The 24,905-nt window shown below is 41.8% G+C and overlaps 1 protein-coding gene across 3 annotated transcripts in view; it reads right to left on the reverse strand.

Moving 5' to 3' along the window:
* Positions 1 to 10,164: 10,164 nt before the first annotated feature.
* LOC100490939 (adhesion G protein-coupled receptor E1) overlaps positions 10,165 to 24,905 on the reverse strand; it is a 32,986-nt gene continuing 18,245 nt past the window's right edge. For all 3 annotated transcript variants that reach the window (XM_002935421.5, XM_031899356.1, XM_031899355.1), the window contains 14 exons: positions 23,318 to 23,452; positions 21,235 to 21,302; positions 19,591 to 19,671; positions 18,925 to 19,093; positions 17,222 to 17,323; positions 16,832 to 17,019; positions 16,280 to 16,444; positions 13,732 to 13,926; positions 13,289 to 13,524; positions 12,832 to 12,892; positions 11,524 to 11,615; positions 11,017 to 11,185; positions 10,409 to 10,507; positions 10,165 to 10,328 (listed from right to left, as the gene is read on the reverse strand). In XM_002935421.5, the coding sequence (XP_002935467.2) occupies positions 10,245 to 10,328; positions 10,409 to 10,507; positions 11,017 to 11,185; positions 11,524 to 11,615; positions 12,832 to 12,892; positions 13,289 to 13,524; positions 13,732 to 13,926; positions 16,280 to 16,444; positions 16,832 to 17,019; positions 17,222 to 17,323; positions 18,925 to 19,093; positions 19,591 to 19,671; positions 21,235 to 21,302; positions 23,318 to 23,452 (1,844 nt within the window). In that variant the 3' untranslated portion in view covers positions 10,165 to 10,244. The remainder of the gene's footprint in view (positions 10,329 to 10,408; positions 10,508 to 11,016; positions 11,186 to 11,523; positions 11,616 to 12,831; positions 12,893 to 13,288; positions 13,525 to 13,731; positions 13,927 to 16,279; positions 16,445 to 16,831; positions 17,020 to 17,221; positions 17,324 to 18,924; positions 19,094 to 19,590; positions 19,672 to 21,234; positions 21,303 to 23,317; positions 23,453 to 24,905) is intronic.

Genomic DNA, 24,905 nt, shown 5'->3' on the forward strand with positions numbered 1-24,905 from the left:
GATTTTTTGCAATAAAATATGGACTTACAGTGTTATTTATTCAAGTCTGTGTTTCCCCTAGAGTGACGCAGCCGCCAGTTTGCAGCGAAATGGTCATTTTTAATACAGTAATTTTCTGCAAGTATTGGCGTGTATGGCTAACATGGCGTGTGTTCATTTGCGCGACTATTTATATTTGGCTACAAGTGATGAAATGTTTCGCCAGGCATGGATTCGCAGCGAATTTTTGGACGTGCGGTGAATTTTTTCGCGTTGGATTTTTTCATGCGTTTCGCAAAACAATCCGCCAATGGCAAAACGCATGAAAAAATTCGCCACGCAAAAATTCACCGCACATACAAAAATTGATACAAGTGTAAAAAAATAATAGTCACAGCAACAATTTTTTTGCCCGCACAACATTTTTGCCGTTTCGTGGATCTTTCGAAAGATTTGCTAATTTTTCACTAAAGAAACCAGAACACATTTGCTCATCACTAGTGGCTACTATTTATAAGCATCTACTATTTATATGCTACCATTTATATGCTACCATTTATATGCTACCATTTATATGTGGCTAATATTTATATACACCATTTATATGCGGTGAAAATTTTTATACACTATTTCTAAGCTACCATTCATATGCGGCGACTATTCGCGGGCGTAATTTAGCGCATGTACCAGCAAATACCGCATTGAAATAGTCTTCGCGAGTTAAATAACGCATGCAATATCGCGCGTAAAAAAGCGCGAGTATGCTTATAGTGAATCGTGCGAAAAATCGCCAAAATTAAGACGCGGTAAAAATTTTAGCACACAATAAAAATAGCGCACGTTTTATTACCCTTTAGTGAATCAGGCCCCTAGTTTCATATGATTTTTGGACCATGTGGCCTCTGAATTATCATCCCAATAATTTTCATACAATAGTGATCAGTTGTTTTGTTGATCGGACAGAATAGAAAATTTCGGTCGGAAGACCATAAAATCTGTGGTGCATATTCCTGGGGGACCTACAATGGGAGTCACTTTTGTACAATTGGTTTCTGCCAACTATTTCATGTTCAGAACATCCTCCAATTTGTTATTTTTAGGGCTTTATCCTACAATTTCAGGCTGAATGTGAGTTTTAGATTGCTACATTGAAACAACGTTAGACAGAAGAAGACTAAAATCTGACTTTGTATGGCCGCCTTTAGCCGCAGTGGCTGAATTCACCAGATCTGGGGGACAAGGTGGACAGACTGGAAACTCATCCAACTGCTGATTATTAAATTCTGATACAAATTGCACTGGCTTTTGAGCTGCCATCTAATGAAAATCTGAATTAATAATTACTAGTAGCGAAGGGCAAAGAAATTCGGCAGGCATGGATTTGCAGCGAATTTCCGTTTTTCAGCATTGGTGGATTTTTTCCTAATTGCTAGTTAGTTGTAAGTAATTAGTGATGGGCGAATCTTCACCTCACCTAGATCCGGACTTAATAACAGTAAAGGCGGGCAAACAGCTGATGTGACCCCCCACACTGTTTTCAAAGATCAATGACTGATGTAGGGACCCATAGGGTTGATAACCCCTATGGCTTTAAATCCCTACAGGCTTAGTTCCCTTAGTTACTGGCGAAAGGTCCCGTATCAAAGTTAGTTTATTTATATATGTATACTGTTGGATAGAAGGTAGGGTGACCATTTCCTGTCACGGTTTGATATATTGCTGGGAAAGGGGTGGCACTTCCTTTTTGGCCTCAACCTGGAGAACAAGGTAGATGTCTGCTGGGAGCCTGGGCCTTGGGCTTAGTAAAGGAGGTAGGTCCTTGGTGAAGTCGGGGAACAGAGACCCGGCTGGCAGGTGTAGCTCCCATACCAGTAGGAGTGTAAATCAGTTTTGTTTGAGCTGGAAAGATCAGCCCTGAGCTCCAATGTAGGAGCAGCAGGATGGGGGTTCCTTGTGCATAGGGAATCAGGATAGAGAATTCCCTGCAGGTGATCTAAGCCACTGTGGGGTGTCACAAAAGTGAAATTACATTCCTGCCAAGTCTGCCTTCAGGGGAGTGTTAGCCTGTATTACACACTACATTTGGTCCTGTCTCAGATGAGTAAACTCTGTGAAAGTTAAATAAACCCTTTTTGTTTTGTTTGCAAGAACCTCTGGCACCCTCTGTCTTTATTTTTCTGTATAGCAGCAAGAGACGTGTAGTTGCCCAACTTTCCTATTTCACTTAGTGAGAGGCCATTCTGAGTCCAGTGTGACCCATGTTCTACTAGTATTAGTCTGTTATGCAAAGGCAGCGTCGGACTGGGCCACCGGGGTACCGGGAAAAAACCCTAGTGGACCCCTGACGGCCTAGATCCGATCCCCCCCCCCCAGGGAGCTCCCGTGATCCACTGTCTCCCTCCCCCGATGCATCGCAGGTAATTTTATTTTAGAAGCTCTTACGGGAGGGGGTCGGAGGGTGTTGTGTTGGGGGCCTCTGCGGGGGAGGGGTGATGATGGCAGAGGCCATTGCGGGATGCAGGGGCCCCTGAGGCAGAAGCCCTGGTGGGCCCTGCACCCCCCAGTCTAACCCTGTTTATATTTTACTGCGTTTGGGTTATATTTTTGCTTTACCTGGTTCATGGCAACCATTAAAACATGTGGTTTGGTGGGTTGGGGCCCTGTCCCTCGAATTTCTTGAATGGTAGCATTATTATTAGCTTACAGACTTTACCTGAATGTCTATCAAGGTCTCTAATCTCCAGTTGTAGGAACACCTCTCCCCCAACATAGCTGGGTTCATTTATAAATTAGCACCTGGGCAGTAACCCATAGCAACCAATCAGCTGCAGGTGTAACACTAAAAACAACCATCTGATTGGCTACCATGAGTTACAGTCCTGGTGCAAATTTTTCCCAGTGTTTATAAATGACCCAACATTTTCTACAGGAGATGCATTTTACCAAAAGCTCCATAAACATTACACCACTCATTTTCTCTCTTCCACCATGAGCAAACATAGAGGAGTTTATATATTTCTATAAAAAAAACTCCCTAAATGTGCTCACCAATGTTATTAGACAGCTCCAAGTTTGGACCAAACTGCAACCATTTTGCTTTTGCATTGTTATAGGTTTTATGTTTGATGTATCTTAATACCGCTGCATGAAGACCTGTCATGTTGGCTATTTTGTTCATTGTAATAGTAGGATTGGCCATTTGTAGGTATTAGGGTATAGGTACTGCGTTACTCAGCCTCTCAGAGCTTTGTCCAACGATATCGCTGCCTGGTTATTGCCTACTAAATATAGCAGCCACATCATATGATCGATCATACATAGCGATGGGCGAAATGTTTCGCCAGGCATGGATTCGCGGCGAATTTCAGCGTTTCGCCATTGGTGGATTGTTTCGCGAAACGGATGAAAAAATTTGCCGCGGAAAGATTTGCAGTGCGTCCAAAAATTGTCACGCTCGTCAAAAGAACAGCCGCACGACGAAAGAATAGCCGCGGGTGACAAAATAATAGCCGCGGGCGACGAAATAATAGCCGTGCAACGAATTAATAGCCGCGGGCGACAAAAGTATAGCCGTGGGCGACAGTTTTTTTTTTGATGCGCGACATTTTCGCCGTTTCGCTAATTTTTCGCAGTTTCATGACTCTTTCGAAAGATTCGCAAATTTTTCGCCGAAACAGGACAGATTCGCTTATCATTAATCATACACAATTCTCTGTGTACCCCAGTAACCTTACCTATCACTTTTCTCTAGTCCATAACCAATAAAAACACTTGGTAACAGACTGCTGTGGGCCACGGACTTTAACCTTCCATTTAACCAGGTACAGGACAGGTCTTCTGTTACTTCCCCCTCTTTTCACAAATCTAAAAAAAAAATCTAAAAAACAGAACAAACTATTCCTAACTGATAATTGGAGGGACATTAATAGTAGCAGAAAGGACTACACTTCTCACAATAGCTAATCTAGAATTGACCCCCATCTTGCCATAATCCTGCAGTGAGTACATCTGGTCCTAATCTGATCTTGCAAGGTACCTGGACCTAACTGCTTGTCTTCCTTCTGCCTAGATTGTAAGCTCTATGGGGCAGGGACCTTCTTCCTACTGTGTCTCAGACCCAATGGCACTTAATGTCTGTGAATTAATACTTATTCACTGTATTTATTATAATATGTGTCCTCTTTGTGTGTAATTTTGTACATTGAAAGATTGTACAGTGCTGTGTATCCTTGTAGCACTTTATAAATAAAGTTATACAAACATAAAAACATATATACTATAAAAAGTTTCAACAACAGCTTGTTCCAAATCTGCATTTACTTTACCACCACATCATTGCTTAATATAAAGATTTTAGCCCCAGTACTTGCCTCCAATTAAAAAGGTGGTTTACCTTTATTACAGTTTGAAAAATAAAGCAATATGGTCATTTAAATAATATTTTTAATCAAAAAAGGGATGGACCGTTTTCTAAATATCTATGTAGGGGTTTACCAAAAATGGGCCCTTAGGACAGAAACCCCTAGGACAGGCCACAGGGTGGTGCTGGGTAACAGGGACACTGGGATGACTGGGTTGCTAAATAGTTAATAGGGTGTATACTTGTAGTTCGGGTTATGGCCACAGGGTGGTGCATAGGCCCATATAAGGGAAGCAGTCATGTGCTGTAGAGAGATGTTGGTCAGTCCAGGGACTGCTCCAGTAGTGGAGTGAGTGCCCCGGGCATAGTTCTTAGATAGGAGTCCTGTAATAGATCGCTCTAGGAGTGATATGTAGGACAGCCTAGTTTAGAATGGGCGGACATGGCCCCTCCAGGAGTAGTAGCGAGGTTAAGACCTCCTAGCCTTACATCGGCTGGAGTGCAGGGAACTAAGTGGCTAGGTAGGTGGAACAGGTCACCGCTAGTCCAGGAGGCCGGATCTGAGGATGCCCAGTGAGAGTACCGGTGTGGGTCCCTGTGGGGTAACGTCCTAGCGTGAGTACCGGGAGAACTCTTAAGAGAGAGTGTCTTTGGCGAGAGTACCGGGGAGAGCCCCTAGAGGGGAGCACATGAGCGCGAGTACCATTGGGTAGGCCAACAGGAGAAGGTTCTCAATGAGACGTATGGAGATATACCCTGCACTGTATACAATTGATAAGCTGCTCCTGGAGAGGTGTTCGTCCAATAAACCTTTTCATTTACTTTATTCATATTACCGTGTGGTGAGATCTATTAGCCCGGAGGGGCATAACAACCTATGAAGTTCCCAGGGGGTGGAATACAGATCCACACCACCATCCCTGGGTGGAGGCACGCCATTTAAGGGAGAATCCCGTGTAAACCCCCATAGTAAGCGGGGGCTCAGGACTCCTGTAGCGCCAAGTATCGTGCTCCAGTAGGTAGTGCCACACAACCATTTAACAAGTGGGCTACATCTACAGTGGAGGAAATAATTATTTGACCCCTCACTGATTTTGTAAGTTTGTCCAATGACAAAGAAATGAAAAGTCTCAGAACAGTATCATTTCAATGGTAGGTTTATTTTAACAGTGGCAGATAGCACATCAAAAGGAAAATCGAAAAAATAACTTTAAATAAAAGATAGCAACTGATTTGCATTTCATTGAGTGAAATAAGTTTTTGAACCCTCTAACAAAAAAAGACTTAATACTTAGTGGAAAAACCCTTGTTTGCAAGCACAGAGGTCAAACGTTTCTTGTAATTGATGACCAAGTTTGCGCACATTTTAGGAGGAATGTTGGCCCCACTCCTCTTTGCAGATCATCTCTAAATCCCTAAGGTTTCGAGGCTGTCTCTGTGCAACTCTGAGCTTGAGCACCCTCCATAGGTTTTCTATTGGATTAAGGTCCGGAGACTGACTAGGCCACTCCATGACCTTAATGTGCTTCTTCTTGAGCCACTCCTTTGTTGCCTTTGCTGTATGTTTTGGGTCATTGTCGTGCTGGAACACCCATCCACGACCCATTTTCAGTTTCCTGGCAGAGGGAAGGAGGTTGTCGTTCAGGATTTCACGATACATGGCTCTGTCCATTTTCCCGTTAATGCGAATAAGTTGTCCTGTGCCCTTAGCAGAAAAACACCCCCAAAGCAAAATGTTTCCACCCCCATGCTTGACGGTGGGGACGGTGTTTTGGGGGTCATAGGCAGCATTTTTCTTCCTCCAAACACAGCGAGTTGAGTTAATGCCAAAGAGCTCTATTTTGGTCTCATCAGACCACAGCACCTTCTCCCAGTCACTCACAGAATCATTCAGGTGTTCATTGGCAAACTTCAGACGGGCCTGCACATGTGCCTTCTTGAGCAGGGGGACCTTGCGAGCCCTGCAGGATTTTAATCCATTGCGGTGTAATGTGTTTCCAATGGTTTTCTTGGTGACTGTGGTCCCTGCTAATTTGAGGTCATTAACTAACTCCTCCCGTGTAGTTCTAGGATGCTTTTTCACCTTTCTCAGAATCATTGACACCCCACGAGGTGAGATCTTGCGTGGAGCCCCAGAGCGAGGTCGATTGATGGTCATTTTGTGCTCCTTCCATTTTCGAACAATCGCACCAACAGTTGTCACCTTCTCTCCCAGCTTCTTGCTAATGGTTTTGTAGCCCATTCCAGCCTTGTGCAGGTCTACAATTTTGTCTCTGACATCCTTGGACAGCTCTTTGGTCTTTCCCATGTTGGAGAGTTTGGAGTCTGCTTGATTGATTGATTCTGTGGACAGGTGTCTTTTATACAGGTGACTAGTTAAGACAGGTGTCCTTAATGAGGTTGACTAATTGAGTAGAAGTGTCTAACCACTCTGTGGGAGCCAGAACTCTTAATGGTTGGTAGGGGTTCAAAAACTTATTTCACTCAATGAAATGCAAATCAGTTGCTATCTTTTATTTAAAGTTATTTTTTCGATTTTCCTTTTGATGTGCTATCTGCCACTGTTAAAATAAACCTACCATTGAAATGATACTGTTCTGAGACTTTTCATTTCTTTGTCATTGGACAAACTTACAAAATCAGTGAGGGGTCAAATAATTATTTCCTCAACTGTATGTAGGGACCCATAGGGTTAAGCTCCCTATGGCTTTACTTCCCTACCTCTTCATACCTTTACTGTTATTGGGCAGAAGCCCCTGTACTCAGTTTACAGTGTAAAGCTATCCCTTATAGGTTTAGCCTGGTAGTACACGCCCCCTGCAGGCTGATATAGTGTCTGGCAGGAGGGTGTGACTTCCTCTTTTGGCTGCATGCTGTGTCCTAGGCAGAGCCCCAACTGAGCCTGGGTACAGATCCGGCCCAGTAGCCACATATCCATCCAAATTAAAGTCGGGGACAGGGCCCCGTGAATGAGGAAAAGATAGCATAGCAATATATGTAATAGCACCCTCTAGGAGGTGTGAGTTCAGACAGAATTATATAGAAAGAGCAGCCATTTGCTCCATCCAGGATAATAGCAAAGGAGTAGTCTTCCTAACAGGCATTACTGGCCTTAGCTTAGGGACACAGAAGTGCTAGGGAAATAGGTTAGCAAATATGCCTTGCCCTAACCTCCAAAAGAGCATGGGACTATGCCGGTGAGCTTTCCTACCTATCACACTGTTGCTGTTCTACCTGCCCAACCTCTTGATGAGAAGGGATATCCAGGGGAGCATCATATTTCTGCTATTGATCCATCTTTACATCAATTGTATAACTGCATGCTGATCTATGTAACATCTGAGTGAGTATATTGAAATACCCTAATTACCATTGTCTTGGACAATAAAGTACTATCCAGTTATTCTGCAAGAGCTCCTGGCGTCCAATTACTTTAACCTATTGCACAACACCAGTGTGAGTTGTAGTTCAACAACACCATCTAGCCCCTGACACAGCTCCCATATAGCGGAGGCCCATCCTGGGAAAGGGGGTTGCATGTAACACATGCTCTAAGTCCAAACTAGCCTGGTAATAATACCCCTATTAAGCCAAACAAGTGTTACATCTACCTGCAAAGGTATTGCTGCATAGATCTATAGGTCCCTGCTCTCTGCCCCAACCAGGGGGATTGTCGACACTCTGGCTAAGTAAAGTCTTGTCTACAGCATTCTGACATTACCAGCAGAGTGAAGGAAGCTACTGTGCCTGCGCCATTCATTTGCATTTCCCTGATCTGATTGGCTGACACAGTTCATCCATTTGCATCAATTAATAGCAAAAACGAAAGGGTCGCGCACAGTAGCCATCATTGCCTGCACCTCCATGTGATGTGAGTCCTCTGTCTGGCAGAGCGAAGAAACTTTATGCAGTAATACCTTTGCAGGTAGACATTTTGAAGACTATCCATTTTTTTTATATTAAGCCAAATATCATTTAAATGGCCATATCTCTTTATTTTCAAAACTGTAATAAAGGTAAACCACCCCTTTATAGGCTGGAAAACTTAGTGTCCTATGCTAACAAATCTAATACAAATCTCATGAATCAAAGCTTTAGGGTCCAACTCAACTAATTCTCCACAAACTCCCCAGGCCACATTAACATCCAACGCGGCACACTGCAGGGGTGCCCACTTTCCCCAGCGCTTTTTGCCCTTGCCTTGGAGCCATTGGTGAAAGCTAAATGGAAAACATTAATATTAAAAGCCTTATGGTTTGCTAAAGATTTGCTGGTACAAATATTCACTAAACAGATTTAGCAAATTGTGTGTGTGGTGTGTTTCACCATAATTGGCAATAAATGGAAAGATGGGCACAGCAGTGCAAAATGTAACCCTTTAGAGGAATACCTGCTCAAAACAACCATACGCAAATAAATATGCGCTGCGTGAACTTTATAAATGTCCCCCAATGTGTAGATCAGGGGTGTGGCCTAAAATATGCTGCTTTTACTTTTAATAGGGAATTTGAAAATGATGGAAATTGCTGGATTTAGTGATGGGCGAAATGTTTCACCAGACATGGATTTGCCGCGCGTCCAAAAATTGTCGCAGGCGTCAAAAGAATAGTCGCACGTCAAAATAAATAGTCGCGCATCAAAAAAAACTAGCGACGTCAAAGAATAGTCGTGGGCATCAAAATAAATAGTCCCACGTCAAAATAAATAGTCGCGCATCAGAAGAATAGTCACGGTATCAAAATAAATAGTCGCGCATCAAAAGAATAGTTGCGGCATCAAAATAAATAGTCCCACGTCATAAGAATAGTCGCGGCGTCAAAATAAATAGTTGCGCATCAGAAGAATAGTCACGGTATCAAAATAAATAGTCGCGCATCAAAAGAATAGTTGCGGCATCAAAATAAATAGTCCCACGTCAAAAGAATAGTCGCGGCATCAAAATAAATAGTCGCGCATCAAAAGAATAGTCGCGGCATCAAAATAAATAGTCGCGCATCAAAAGAATAGTTGCGGCATCAAAATAAATAGTCCCACGTCATAAGAATAGTCGCGGCGTCAAAATAAATAGTTGCGCATCAGAAGAATAGTCACGGTATCAAAATAAATAGTCGCGCATCAAAAGAATAGTTGCGGCATCAAAATAAATAGTCCCACGTCAAAAGAATAGTTGCGGCATCAAAATAAATAGTCGCGCATCAAAAGAATAGTCGCGGCATCAAAATAAATAGTCGCGCATCAAAAGAATAGTTGCGGCATCAAAATAAATAGTTCCACGTCATAAGAATAGTCGCGGCGTCAAAATAAATAGTCGCGCATCAAAAGAATAGTTGCGGCATCAAAATAAATAGTCCCACGTCAAAAGAATAGTTGCAGCATCAAAATAAATAGTCCCACGTCAAAAGAATAGTTGCAGCATCAAAATAAATAGTCCCACGTCAAAAGAATAGTCGCGGCATCAAAATAAATAGTCGCGCATCAAAAGAATAGTCACAGCGTCAAAAAAAATAGTTGCGGCGTCATAATAAATAGTCGCGAGTCAAAAGAATAGTCGTGGGCGACAATTTTTTTTATGCGCAAAATTTTCGCCGCTTCGCAAATTTTTCGCCGTTTCCCGAATCTTTTGAAAGATTCGCAAATTTTTCGGCGAAACGGGACAGATTCGCTCATCACTAGTTGAATTCTGTGACTGTTTTTACATAATAACAACTAACTCATGATGTTTTCTTCCAACCTGACCCTTCAGATCTCAATAAACCCAACAAAGCACAAATGACATATAAGTATACTCTATTTATTTACAATTATTTATAAACAAACATGTCTGAAAAAAGTGCGGAGTCTTTGCCACGGGCCACGGGGAGGTTACGCTCAGCCCCCAGTTCCTTTCTTCAATGATCTGATATCTTCAAGACTTACACCATTCAGTCTTACTCATTTCAGAGTGATGATCTATGACAGTATCAGATTTTATCACATCGGACACAGTTACCTGCAGAGAGATATGAAAGGTGCAATGAGCAGAGTAGCAGCACTGAGAGCAATGGCTGTAAGGGGAAGGGTGAGACTTACCGATTTCAGGGTCATAGGAACAGTGCTGCCCGATACTCCCTCCGACTCTGGCTTCTGAACATGCAGCCGATGGAAAACTTTGCGATATTCCTCCCTTACCTACACGCAAAGAGAAAGCAATGAGTCTTGCAGCTTAATCAGTGCCATCTACAGGAGGATTAGAGAATAGCACCACCTGGTGTAGTAAACTCAAGTTCATCCTCTGTTAGACACAGAGAGCAGCACACTGGAGCGCATTGGAGGCAAGAGTAAACTACAGGCTCCATTAGTGTAGTGCAGCCTCTTTGCCCTATCTGAAGAACGCACATATAAGGGGCCTGCATGTAACATTATGACTCCCACATAGATCTCACACTAATTAGTCACCCTAATTATGATAATAAATGTTTAACCCAAATCTCATCCTAACTAGCATCCAGGCTGGGCTTTCTGGGACATCCAGGCCAACTAATAAGCACTTGGATCAATTTCCTTCTAAGTAATTTTCAGGTTGGAGCCCTAAAACCACTGTTCTGAGTCATTCAGTATCTAACAATTCTGGAGTTAGCCTCCCTAGTGCTGGGCTGGAGTTACACTGACTAGTGAATAAGTGGAAAGGATTTAGTGACCTGGTGATTGAGCAGGCAGTGCACAAGGAAGATGAACGCCCCCTGAAGGCTGTTGCAGATGGTGAACAGATACGATGCCACAATGGCCCCAGGTCCACACTGGAAGAAGCCAAGGATCCAAGTAGATCCAAGTATGAACAGCTGAACCAGGGCCTTGAAGGCCAGTAACCTGTAGGGAGAAGGAAATAAACCAGCTTCATATCAGTAATACATTGCCAGCTCTGAATCATTTATTCAATCGTTAGACTAAACTAATTATATCATAATAAAGAAATAAATAATAGAACCTTCCATATTTGTAGTGACTTTGTTAAATGTTTTCTTGGCATATAAAAACACTTTCTATTTTTATTTTTAAACTGCACCAATCAGAATTATACAAGCACATTATAAGGGATTAATAAGTTGCTTTTGTGACCAATGATCAGGACCTCAAGACCCAAGATGGGGAGCATCAGATATATATCAGATATTTACCCTCTCATAACATATTATTCACTTACTCACCGGGTGTTCTTAAGACTTGAGACATTTGCGTTTAGAGATGCAAGCTTCGCTCGGAGAATCCAGAATGTTAAAACCAGGAGTGTGGTATTTATCTAAACAGTAAAAGAGAGAACGGTTGGAAAGGAGAAAGTGAGGTTCCTGAGATTAAGGGGCAGATTTATCAACATGTTAGTTTAGAGCTTAATCCATAAAATCCTCACAAAACCACGTTCTATTCATTCCTATTGGATTTTTAGAAGCGTATTTATCAATGGGTGAATGTTAGAGATCATCATTTGATAAATACGCTTTTAAATATCCCATAGGAATAAATAGAAATTAGGTGAACTTTTCTGTATTAATCTCTAAACTCACATTTTGGTAAATCAACCCTGTTATGATTTTTAGGGGGTACTTTTATTTCTAAATGACACTGTTTACATAGCAAATAATTCACTCTGCCATTTAAAATGTTATTCTTGAACCAACAAATGTATTTGTAGCTGTAATATTGGTGTGTAGGCGCCATCTCAGTGCATTGTGCCTGAGTCTGAGCTTTCAGCCAGCGCTACACATTAGAACTGCTTTCAGCTAACCTATTGTTTCTCCTACTCCCATGTAACTGGAGGAGTCCCAAGCCGGACTTGGATTTCTTACTATTGAGTGCTATTCTGATACCTACTGGGAGCTGCTATCTTGCTCCCTTCCCATTGTTCTGCTGATCGGCTGCTGGGGGTGAGGGGGGGGGGATATCACTCCAACTTGCAGCGCAGCAGTAAAGCGTGACTAAAGTTTATCAGAGCACAGGCAGTTAGAGAAGGAGGATGACAGAATTTGTTTTTTATTTGGAAATATCAGGTCAATGTAATCATAAATAAAAAAAATTTGGTCAAGTAAAATAATAAAAAATATAGAAAAATGACAGACGTAGACACAAGGCACATTATAAAAATAAACAGGGAAACAGAAAATTCATATTTCACGTAATAAAATGTGTATTTTAATATTTCTGGTTGATACATTTTGATTTTTAAAAAATCACAGCTCTAAATACATTCTAAAGAAAATAAAAAAACATAATATTATGTTGATTAAGCTTGTACTCATGTCTTTTTACCTGCTATAAAAATTCAATGGGACAAAAAAGAAAAGAAATGAAAAATAATAATGGATGGACAGTATCTGTGTGTGTGTATGTGTGTGTGTGTATAACTGTCACTTTAGTACAGTAAAGTTATTTCTTCCTCTCTATTATAGGTTATACCCAGTGTGCATTAGTAGAGAGATATTAAAGATCAGATAATACATTGTTAGAGCTTAAGAACTCACAGTGATGAAGACACAAACTGGGCCGAGGAAACTCCAAATGAGATTTAGACTGAGCCAACAACTGCAAGGAACCAAACAGAGAATCATATCATTCCCAGTGACTTATAACTATCACACAAGTTGATATAAATAGTCATTTACTTATATGGCTGTCTGTCCTTATTAGGGTCCTGCCTAGATCTGATATAAACATAAAAATAATAAGGTAGATGGTTTAAGTCAATAAAGCATCAGTTTGGACTTCATTGTGACCTCATTAGCTATGGGCCTTTCGTAAACTGGTTTCACAGCAAAAATAGTTGACTTCTTTGGTGTTATATTAGACCATAGATGAACACTCTACCTTTGTGTTTATAATAAGTCCCTTTTTCAGCACTGTACTTCATGAACTCAAAAAAGTTTGTATATATATCTATATATATAGTTAATATATAGTTAATAATGTACGTGTTTGTACCTTTTCCCTGTACCATATCCATCATAACGAACTGCTGCTGAGATGGCCACTATAACTGCGGGAACCCCAAACCCAATGATACAGGCAGTTGGGAAGTGAGAGCGTCGGGATGTCAAGTAGTTCATTGCATTCAGGTTTCTCACAGTGAGGAAGAGGAGGACACTCTCCAGAGTCATCCAGCAGAAAGCACAGAGGAGAATGTAATGGAGACAGCCAGCAATGATAGAGCAGAGTATCTGTGAAACAGAGCCATTGTGAGTGGGAGAACAACCTAATATAGCATATTATACAATTGCATGGGTACACACAGGGCAAGCACAGAGCTGTATTGGATCCATACTGAGTGATAAGATATAAAACAGCAAGTGATTGCTGTCTGAGGAAACAGGAGAAGTTTACTCAACGCTGGAACTTCTAATGAAAGAATGAGTTTAATAACTTACTCTGAACTGGGTTTGGGGTAGGCCAAACAGGATGATCAGCTGTCCCAGAAAGAGACATCCGCATAGTGCTATCAACATGGAGGTGTGAGCGCTCCTTAGGGACCGGCACAGGAGGAATGTGACAAGAGACAAAAAGAGGCAGAGAACAGATACACCAAGACCAATGCGAGAGATGTAGAGAAGGCCACGATCAACCTGTTCAAGAGAAAAGTAATTACAGTATGTTGAGATTATAGTAAGTCAGTATGATTTGATATTTATATGATGTATATCTCTACTTAATTCCTTACATTATTCAAAGTGCTGTTGTGTTTTCCGTTTGTGTACCACAGACAATACATTTATATTTTCTGAGCGTTTCTTTTTTTAATTATCTTATCTTATTACTACCATACACTTGTATAATGGTGGCCATACACAGGCAGATTTCAGCTGGCGATTCGGGTCCTTCAGACCAATTCAGCAGCTTATCTACCTGTGCTTGAAGACCCGTAATGGGCCTACCTGACAATATCTGGACTGTTAAGGTGGCCATACACGAGCAGATCCTCTCGCTCGGATCTTCCCCCGATATCCCCACCTACGGGTGGGCGATATCGGGGAGCATTTAGGTAAAAAAAAAAAATAATCCGATCGTTTGGCCCTGGGGCCAAACGATCGGATTATGTGGGCGGCAATGGGGCAGTCGGATCGGGGACCGCATCAACGAGCCGATGCGGTCCCCGATCCGACCAGATTTTCTAACCTGGCCGATCGAGATCTGGCCAATTTCAGGCCAGATATCGGTCGGCCAGGCCGCTCTGTTCTCCCCATACACGGGCCGATTAGCTGCCGAATCGGTCCAAGGGACCGATATCGGCAGCTATAGTCGGCCCGTGTATGGGGACCTTTACTCAGGCAGGTCTGATTTTCCTGTTGGGTCAGGGACTGGATCAACTCATTGATGTTGTCCTTGCTCCGAATGGTCCTATTCCCGTTGTAATTAGATCGTTAGAGCCGAGGGCCAAATGATCGAATTACTCCGATATCCGATACTCCGATACCTTAGGTGGGCATATTGGTGGGAAGATCCACTCGTTTGGTGACGTCACCAAATGAGCAGATCTTATGGTGCATGGCTACCTTAAAACATATCTTTAGAGAAACTTAACCTCATGTAGCTGAGCATTTCTTTAGCATACACTATTTGCCACTGCCCATTGCTACAAGCAATATTAAAAGCCACACGGGCAAAATCATGATATTGCCAATTTCTACATCTTGTGTCTCCTACCTACCCTCTTATAGTTTTAGATTGTAAGCCCTTAAAAAAGGGGCCCTTTTGAAGCATACACTCGGCCATTGGCCTTGTGCTTTTATAGGGTCATGGAACTCCTCAGTGACTTATAAAATCAATATATTTTACAATAGGGGGTACTCTATCCACTATATCAGTGCTGTCCAACTGGCAGCCCGCATTGTGTCACTATATGTACTGTCTGCCTTATGGTGCTTGTGTGTATGGCGCACAAAGGCAGCATAGGGCAGGCAGAGTATGACACACAGAGTAGCACAGGGCAAGCAGAGTATGGCACACACAGGCAGCATAGTGCAGGCTCTGTGTGCCATACTCTGCCTGCCCTGTGCTGCCTGTGTGTGCCATACTTCGCCAATTCTATGCTGCCTGCGTGTGCCATACTCTGCCTGGCCTATGCTGCCTGTGTGTGCCATACTCTGCCTGCCCTATGCTGCCTGAGTAGCCATACTCTGCCTGCCCTTGAGGGAGGTGAACCTGGCAGGAGTTTGTACTAGAAGTTTGTTAGCATTTGGAAATAGTCATTATATGGTCCCCAGAGTGTATAATTATATGCTGGCGGTTGCTGTGCTATCCACAGGGAAGGAGGAGCCATATGGATATAAGGGTGTGTCTTAATATGACCTAATATAATTCTTTTATATATGAATGAAAGGTGATATCCCTACAGGGAGCACCAACCATTTGGGTTTTTGCTGCGCTACCACCATTAATGTGGGTTTGGTCTTTAAAGCTCTTGTGATAACATGAGTGGGGTTTGAAGTGGGTGCAATTTAAAAAGGGGGAGTGTTCAAAACTGGCTTCCCTTATTGGCTCTCCACCATGTAGGCCAGAAACATAGGCCCTCAGTACCACAGAAATTGGAAAGCACTGCACTATACAAATACATAATAACAATAAGAATAATTTTCTAGCAACCACCACCCAGCACACATGTCAGCTGCCATTAGTATAGCCTGAACCAAAAGTACCATTTTAGAAGCCCAGTTTTAGTTAAGATCTTTCCCAAAGTCCAGGCGTTTGAAATGGTCTCACCAAAAGGCCTGTTGATATCCCAGTGCTCAGGAAGAATAATGGTTTCTTCTACAGAATGGCGCATTTTAGTGTGGTTTTTCAAGATATAAATGGAATTTCATTGTCACTGGAGAGATATATACAGTGACACAGGATGGCTCAGTGTGTGGATAGTTGCTGTTAGTAGGACACACAATCATTGGGTTTGGTATTAAGACACAATCAGGGAAATGGAGTTACCTTTATATCACAGGGAGCAATGATAACCGCAAAGGTGGAGAGATGATCACAGGAGCAGAGGGTGTGGGAGATATTGGAAAATATGATGTTGCAGCCTCTCTGGGACCATCCACTCAGCTTGGGATCCCAGTATACACACAAAGATATTTTGGAAGTGTCTGGGGCCTAAAAGAAATACAAATCAACATTTTTAACATAAACATAGTATTTCTACAACAATACCAACTGACTTGGTAGGGGGGATACATACTGGCAATGCATTACACCCTATAGGGTTATATTCAGGCTACTAGCGGGATACCATTTAGACAAATTTAAACACTTTACTGTAGGTATAACGTGGAACTACTTTGAGAGATATATCTTTAGGGAATGAAAGAAATAATTAGGTAGATGCCGTGTTTTGCATTTTGAAAATATAGCACTATGGAGTTAGAGTTCCAGATATTTTACTACAGTACATTATAGAAATGTCATCAATGTGGGCATCATCCAGGTGAGAATTGCTAGTTTTCTGCTAGAAAGCTCACACTACAAAGTTCTTCCACTGACCTGCAGATTATTCAGGTAGAAGGTTACCGGGGGGTTCAAGTTTTCCTTATTTTGGCTTGTGATGCTTCCAGTCACCACCTGTGAATTAATCAATACAGTGCGTTCTTCCTCAGGGTCTTCCAAATCCAGCAGGGAACTCCCACTTAACCTGGAGTCGAGGTTCCTGTATGAAATGAAGACAGCTCCGTCTGGAGAAAAGAGACTCAACGTTACAACGTCATAATATGTTTTAGGGATGCACAAAATCCAGGATTATGTTCGGGTTTCGGCCTCTTTCAGCAGGATTCAGATTTTCACAAAGGATTCGGGGTTCGGCGAATCCCAAAATAGTGGATTGGGTGCATCCCTAATATGTTTAACACCCTCAGCACTAGATATAGTGTGTCTGACCTTCGGGTTTAGGAAGGAGGTCACATGACACTTGCATCCTGTTGAGTCCCACCGTTATGGTTAGGAAAGAACAGTTTTCTTGGGCCACCTTGGTAGCAACATCTGGAAAAAAAAACAAAATTAGTGTTAATAATAGCTGTAATGTAATGCAAGGTTTTGAGCTGTATTAAAAGGGGCATAGATTCACGGGAGGAGGGGGTTATTCTTCCCCTTTACAGAGCACTGGTAAGGCCCCATCTAGAATATGCTGTTCAGTTTTGGGCTCCAGTGCTCAAACGGGACATTATTGAGTTAGAGAGGGTCCAGAGAAGGGCAACTAAGCTGGTAAAGGGTATGGAAAGTCTCCGTTATGGGGAAAGACTGGCCAAGTTGGGTTTGTGTAATGTATAAATATATAAAGGGATCATATAATAACCTCTTTAATGCTTTATTTACCAGTAGGTCCTTTCGACTGACACGAGGGCACCCACTCTGTTTAGAAGAAGGGAGGTTCCATTTAAATATTTGGAAAGGATTTTTTACTATGAGAGCTGTGAGGTTGTGGAATTCCCTCCCCGAATCAGTCGTGCTGGCTGATACATTATATAACTTTAAGAAGGGGTTGGATGGCTGTTTAGCAAGTGAGGGAATACAGGGGTAGGGGAGATAGCTCTTAGTACAAGTGAGGGAATACAGGGTTATGGGAGATAGCTCTTAGTACAAGTTGCCCCAGGGACTGGTCCGATTGCCATCTTGGAGTCAGGAAGGAATTTTTTCCCCTCTGGGGCAAATTAGAGAGGCTTCAGATGGAGTTTTTGCCTTCCTCTGGATCAACTAGCAGTTAGACAGGTTATATATAGACATTATGCTTGAACTTGATGGACTTATTTCTTATTTCAACCTAACTTACTATGTTACTATGTATATAATGCCAACGAATTTCTGTAGAAACTTTTTTATGTGTAAAACAAAATGTTTTACACATAAAAATCCATTAGTGACAGCTTAATCAAAAAGGTGCAGAGATAACTGAGGAGATGAGGAGGGTAAATGTATACACAGGTCGGTATGATCCACAAAAAAAGCCTTACTAAGAGGACCATTCTTTAGCAGTCTTATTATACTGGACAAAAGGTTTCTATATTTTCTGGATCCCTTTATGGTCTAACATTTATCTAACCACTCCATAACTACCACTAAGTAGCCTCCATGTTTGGCTGCCAGAAGTATGTAGCACAGTATATAAACAGGTACACCCCATCCCACCCCTATCCCATTCAGGTTAGAGCGCCTATACATTGTTATTCTAAAAACTCAATGGGGAGGAGAAGCCCCAAAGTGAGTGGAACTTATACATTATAGTATTTAATGAATCAATATAAACAAGAAATAACAGTTACACACAGATTAGAATATCTAGGTGCTTCTGTTAGTTCTTTTTTGCCTCAATGATCCTAAAATGATTTAGGGAATGTAACTTTATTTACAACCTGATAGGGTGGGTGAAAGTAAATCCTGTAATTGGCTAACTCAGTAGATTATAAAATGCAAGCTTTTGGGATTACATAAATCCCTACTTCAGCTCAAAGTGTATTAATATAACTTACAAAATCTGAATTATTTACACAACTGTTTTGCACCCTACCTACTTCAGACTTTGTTCTGCATGTTCTGCTACTGCATAGTGTATGCAGCTTTTCTGTAAGTACACATTATATTCTTACCTATCTCAGGGGTGCTGAAATTGCGATTGGTGGGATTTATAGAAAATAATTCCAATACTGATAATTCCACATTCCCCAGGAGTCCATTGATAACAGTTCTGACTTCAGAAGAGTTGAGATTAGACCAAGAATCGTTGCTGAGGATCTGAGAGGCAGAATTTGTGATGTTCTGTGGATAGATATTGAGGAGGATGGAGAGAAAATCAATAAGTCACTTACAGAGATGAGTGAATAGAAGGGGAGAGACTGAGAGTGAATAACAAGAACAGCGATCCCCAACCTACAACCTACATTGAGGCCACTGGGACATGTTGCTCCCCATCCCTTTGATGTTGCTCCCAGTGGCCTCAATGTAGGTGCCATTTTTAAATTTCTGGCCTGGAATCAAGTTTTGGAAGCACAGAGATACAGTTTTACTCCAAGCAGTCCCCATGGGGCTACCAAAAAGCCAATCACAGCCCTTATTTAGAATCCCCAAAGGACTTTTTCATGCTTGTGTTGCTCACCAACACCATCTGTGACTCACAAATAAAAAACGTTGTGGATCTCTGAACAAGAAGAAAGAAAAGGCAGAGCAAAAAATAGAATGAAAAAAAAATTGTGGTCGGTCATTGTTTTTTCCCCATGTTTAACCATCTCTCTCCAAACCAAACTTCTCTCCCTTACCTCAATGTCTAAATTGGTTCCATTCTGGCAAGAAGATTTCAGGATGTGGTAAATGGACCTCTGAAGATGGCAATGGGGATCCTGAAAAATATGTAAGAAAAATTATTCCAGACAGATTACAAGAAAGCTTTTTTTTTTTTTTTTTTAAATCTGTTAAATTGCATTTTTACACACAAACAATAAAACCCTATTTGGAAAAGGGTATTTCAGTTGTGTAAAATGCATGAATGTATGACAAAAAAAAAATGCAAAAATTAATTAATTAATTGTTCTACTACCCATAACAGTTTTGGAAGAATTGTGTTTCAACATTTTACTTCTTTGACTTCGTTTTCTGCACTAAATATACATGTATTTTAACATTGCTTTGACTCCAGTGGAAACATTTTGAAGCTTTATAAATAGGCTTTGAAAATATTGATAGAACCCTGCAAAGTGCTTTGGAGTATTAGTAAATAAGCAAAATACAAAAATACTAGCTTTGCCTGTTTGGAAATGATAGTTCTGGAAAACATGATTTGGCCTTCGTAAAAAGAATAAAGGATGCATGGATAAGCCCCAACACCAGGCAGGGCAGGCAGAGTATGGCACACACAGGCAGCATACGGCAGGCAGAGTATGGCACACACAGGCAGCATAGGGCTGGGAGAGTATGGCAAACACAGGCAGGGTAGGTCAGGCAGATTATGGCACACACAGGCAGCATAGGGCAGGCAGAGTATGGCACACACAGGCAGCATAGGGCAGGCAGAGTATGGCACACACAGGCAGCATAGGGCAGACAGAGTATGGCACACACAGGCATCATAGGGCAGGCAGAGTATGGCACACACAGGCAGCATAGGGCAGGCAGAGTATGGCACAAACAGGCAGTGTAGGACAGGCAGAGTATGGCACACACAGGCAGTGTAGGGCAGGCAGAGTATGACACACACAGGCAGCGTAGGACAGGCAGAGTATGGCACACACAGGCAGGGTAGGTTAGGCAGAGTATGACACACACAGGCAGCATAGGGCAGGCAGAGTATGGCACACACAGGCAGCCTAGGGCAGGCATAGTATGACACACACAGGCAGCGTAGGACAGGCAGAGTATGGCACACACAGGCAGGGTAGGTCAGGCAGAGTATGGCACACACAGGCAGCATAGGACAGACAGTGTATGGCACACACAGGCAGCACAGGGCAGACAGAGTATGGCTAAATATGACATAATATAATTTTTTTACAAATGAAGAAAGGATGATATCCCTACAGTGAGCACCAACCATTTGGGTTTTTGCTGCACCATTAATGTGGGTATGATCTTAATGGTGATATCATTTGTGTGGTTTGTGGGTGCAGTTTAAAAAAGGGGAGTGGTCAAAAGTGGTTCCATTATTGGCCCTCCGCCATGTAGGCCAGAAAAATCCCGGCTCTTGCTACCACAGAGGTTGGACAGCACTGGCCTATATGAAGGCTATGATCAAGGTACTAATACTAATGATAACCAAGCAAGTCCCATTCAGGGAAGGGGACTTTCTTTAAGCAGATTCAGATGGGCACAGGAAGTCTAGTACCTGAGGTTGGTAAAATTTGATCATTTTAGTGCAGAGAAATTTGCATGCATTTGCATTTTAATTAACATTTGATTAAGTTACTCACCTCTTGATTACAATAACTCAGAGTTTTGTTTTGCTCTTGCAGATATGTCTCACATAAGTTTTTAATTGCTGGAAAGCAAGAAAAAGAAAATGAATACTGAAATATTATAATTATAAAGAATTTCATTATTTCAAAGCCTGCAGTATGCATTGTACCAGGAGTGAATTACAGAGAAAATGGCAGCGCAAAATGCTGGTGATGGACAAGACCAACAAATCTGATACAAAGGCATCTTTGTGATGGAAGTGGAACTGCAGTTGGCTGGTAGTTAAAGAGGTTGTTCACCTTTGAGTTCAAATTTAGTATGATGTAGAGAGTAATATTCTGAGACAATTTGCAATTGGTCTTCATTCTGGTTGCTAGGGTCCCAATTACCTTAGCTACCAGGGAGAAGTTTCAATGAGGGCATGGTAAATGAATAGGAGAAGACCTGAATAAAAAATAAGTTATAAAAAGTAATAGGGATGCACCAAACCCACTTTTTTGGGTTCGGCCGAACCCACCCTGACGGATTCTGCCGAATCCCAAACCAAATCCTAATTAGAATACGCTAAATAGGATCAGAAGGGGTTAAAAATCGCTGCACGCCAAAAAAATTTTCCCCTGACCATTTAACCCTTTCCAAATTCTAACTAGCATATTGGGATTTGATTTGGCCGGGACCGTGGATTCGGCCGAAACTGGATCCTTCAAAAAAAAGCCTGGATTCGGAACGAATCCCAAACTGAATCCGGGATTCGGTGCTTCCCTACAAAGTAACAGTAACAATAAAATTGTAGCCTCACCGAGCAATAGTTTTTGGCTGCTGGGGTCAGTGACCCCCATTTGAAAGCTGCAAAGAGTTAAATAATGAAGGCCAATTGAAAAGTTGCTTACAATAGGCAGTTCTTTAACATGCTAAAAGTTAACTTAAGGGTGAACTACCCATCAAATGTCTGCAGAATTTCAGGCAACTCTGAGCAATGAGTAGGAGAAAGAACGACCCAAGAATTATTTCTGCCCTCTTGACATACTAAATATAACTAATACAAATATACATAAACAATGTACTTACCTCCATATCTACAACAGCAAATCAAATATAGAGCACTAATGTAACAATGAGACCGGCTCACTCAGTGCACTGCCTCAGGCTGGGCCTTCCCCTACATCGGGGATCCCCAACCTTTTTTACTCGTGAGCCACACAAGCATGAGAAAAGTTCTTTGGGGGTGTCAAATAACGGCTGTGATTGACTATTTGGTAGCCCCATGTGGCCTGTCAGCCTGCAGGAGGCTCTACTTGGAGTAAAACTGCATCTCTGTGCTTCCAATAATTGCCCCCAAGCCAGAAATGTAAAAATGGCATGTACTTTGTGGCCACTGGAAGATTACTGCCTTACATTTGTTTTGGAACCTCTGCTATAATTAATCCTTCAGTTTAGCCTTGCAACAAACAGGTTTATCCCCCCCAAATTAATTTTCCCACCTTACCGTTTGTCCTTATGCTGGTGATCTTCCTTCTATATAAGAATAGTAGCATGAATAGAGCAATACATTGTAAAAACTCCCATCCACCTGCTCTAATGCTATTATGGCTCCCAGTCCATATGGGCTTGGATTGCATTCTATACAAGGTGAGAGCTACTGAATGCTTTTTATTGGATGCCATATTGCCATAATATTTCCTTATTTAATTTTGAAATTTCACATATGGCTAGCCATATTCTTCATTTCCCAGGGTGCCACAGCCATGTGACCTGTGCTCTGATAAACTTCAGTCACACTTTACTGCTGCGCTGCAAGTTGGAGTGATATCCCCCCCTCCCAGCAGCCGATCAGCAGAACAATGGGAAGGGAGCAAGATAGCAGCTCCCAGTAGGTATCAGAATAGCACTCAGTAGTAAGAAATCCAAGTCCGGCTTGGGACTCCTCCAGTTACATGGGAGTAGGAGAAACAATAGGTTAGCTGAGAGCAGTTCTAATGTGTAGCGTTGGCTCTTTCTGAAAGCTCAGCAAAGGAGCTTAACAACATGTTCATTGTATTCAGGGATGTGCTGTAGGGAAATGAATTGTTCATCTAATATCCTAGTGGTTTATTGTACCTGAGCACTCCATGCCTTTCCCTGTGGAACTCATCACATACCCAGCAGGGCAGGTAATAGGGTCGGTGGCTGGGAGGATAGTGGAGGTGATGACAGTGGCTGGAGGAGAGGTTCTTCTGAAATATCCTTCTATCTCTGCAATATAAAAATATTATGGACCAGATTTGAATTTAATTTTAATTTAATTAATTAATTTGATTAATTTTAATTTAATTAAGATCCTAATAAGTTGATTAACACAGACAAACATTCAATTTTAACTTGGGGTGTAGGTCTCTATATAAATATATTGCATAAACAGCTCATATGTAAAACCTGCTTCATCTAAATAAACCATTTTTATAAAAATATACTTTTTTAGTAGTATGTGCCACTGGGTAATCCTAAATAGGAAACTGCCATTTTAAGTACTAAGGGCCGCCCCCTGGGATCATAGGATTCACATTGCACACAAACAATCCAAGGCACATATACATGCTAGGCCCCATCAGCCAATGAATGGACAGAGTTATGCCTTTTGCTCCCACACTACTTCCTGTTACAGTTAGAGCTGCATCACTTCCTGTCAGCTGATCTCTGAGGGAGCACACAGCCCATCACTAAATGGCGGCTCAAGGGAAAGGATATAAAAGGGCAATATTTACTGATATATATATTCCAGTTTGGTGAGATTCTTTAATAGGTCACTTAACATAATATAAACTATCTGTTGGTTAAGTATTCATTCTGGGGGTATAGTTTTCCTTTAAAGCCTCCCTGCCTATAAGAAGTTTCTGGAATGCCAACCTCGCTTTATCCAAGACTTAATCTTTATCTCCTCCTTCCAAGACCTAATCAATAGATACCCTAGACCAGTGATCCCCAACCAGTGGATCACAAACAACATGTTGCTCACCAACAAATATTGCTATAACCTTTTACAAAACCCATCAGTTAATAGAGCTTCTCCAGCAGAATCCTGCATTGAAATCACAGATTTTTTTTTAATTTAATTTTGAAATTTCCCAATATTCTTCATTTCCCAGGGTGCCACAGCCATGTGACCTGTGTTCTGATAAACTTCAGTCACACTTTACTGCTGCGCTGCAAGTTGGAGTGATATCCCCCCCCACTCCCAGCAGCCGATCAGCAGAACAATGGGAAGGGAGCAAGATAGCAGCTCCCAGTAGGTATGAGAATAGCACTCAATAATAAGAAATCCAAGTCCGGCTTGGGACCCCTCCAGTTACATGGGAGTAGGAGAAACAATAGGTTAGCTGAAAGCAGTTCTAATGTGTAGCACTGGCTGAAAGCTCAGACTCAGGCACAATGCACTGAGATGGCGCCTACACACCAATATTACAGCTACAAATACATTTGTTGGTTCAAGAATAAGATTTTAAATGGGAGAGTAAATTATTTGCTATGTAAACGGTGTCATTCATGAAAGCAAAGGAGCTTAACAACATTTAAATATATTGCATAAACAGCTCATATGTAAAACCCTGCTTCATCTAAATTTTTTATAAAAATATACTTTTTTAGTAGTATGTGCCATTGGGTAATCCTAAATAGGAAACTGCCAGTTTAAGTACTAAGGGCCGTCTCC

The sequence above is a fragment of the Xenopus tropicalis genome, chromosome 3 (genome assembly GCF_000004195.4).
Source record: "Xenopus tropicalis strain Nigerian chromosome 3, UCB_Xtro_10.0, whole genome shotgun sequence".
NCBI classification, from domain to species: domain Eukaryota; kingdom Metazoa; phylum Chordata; class Amphibia; order Anura; family Pipidae; genus Xenopus; species Xenopus tropicalis.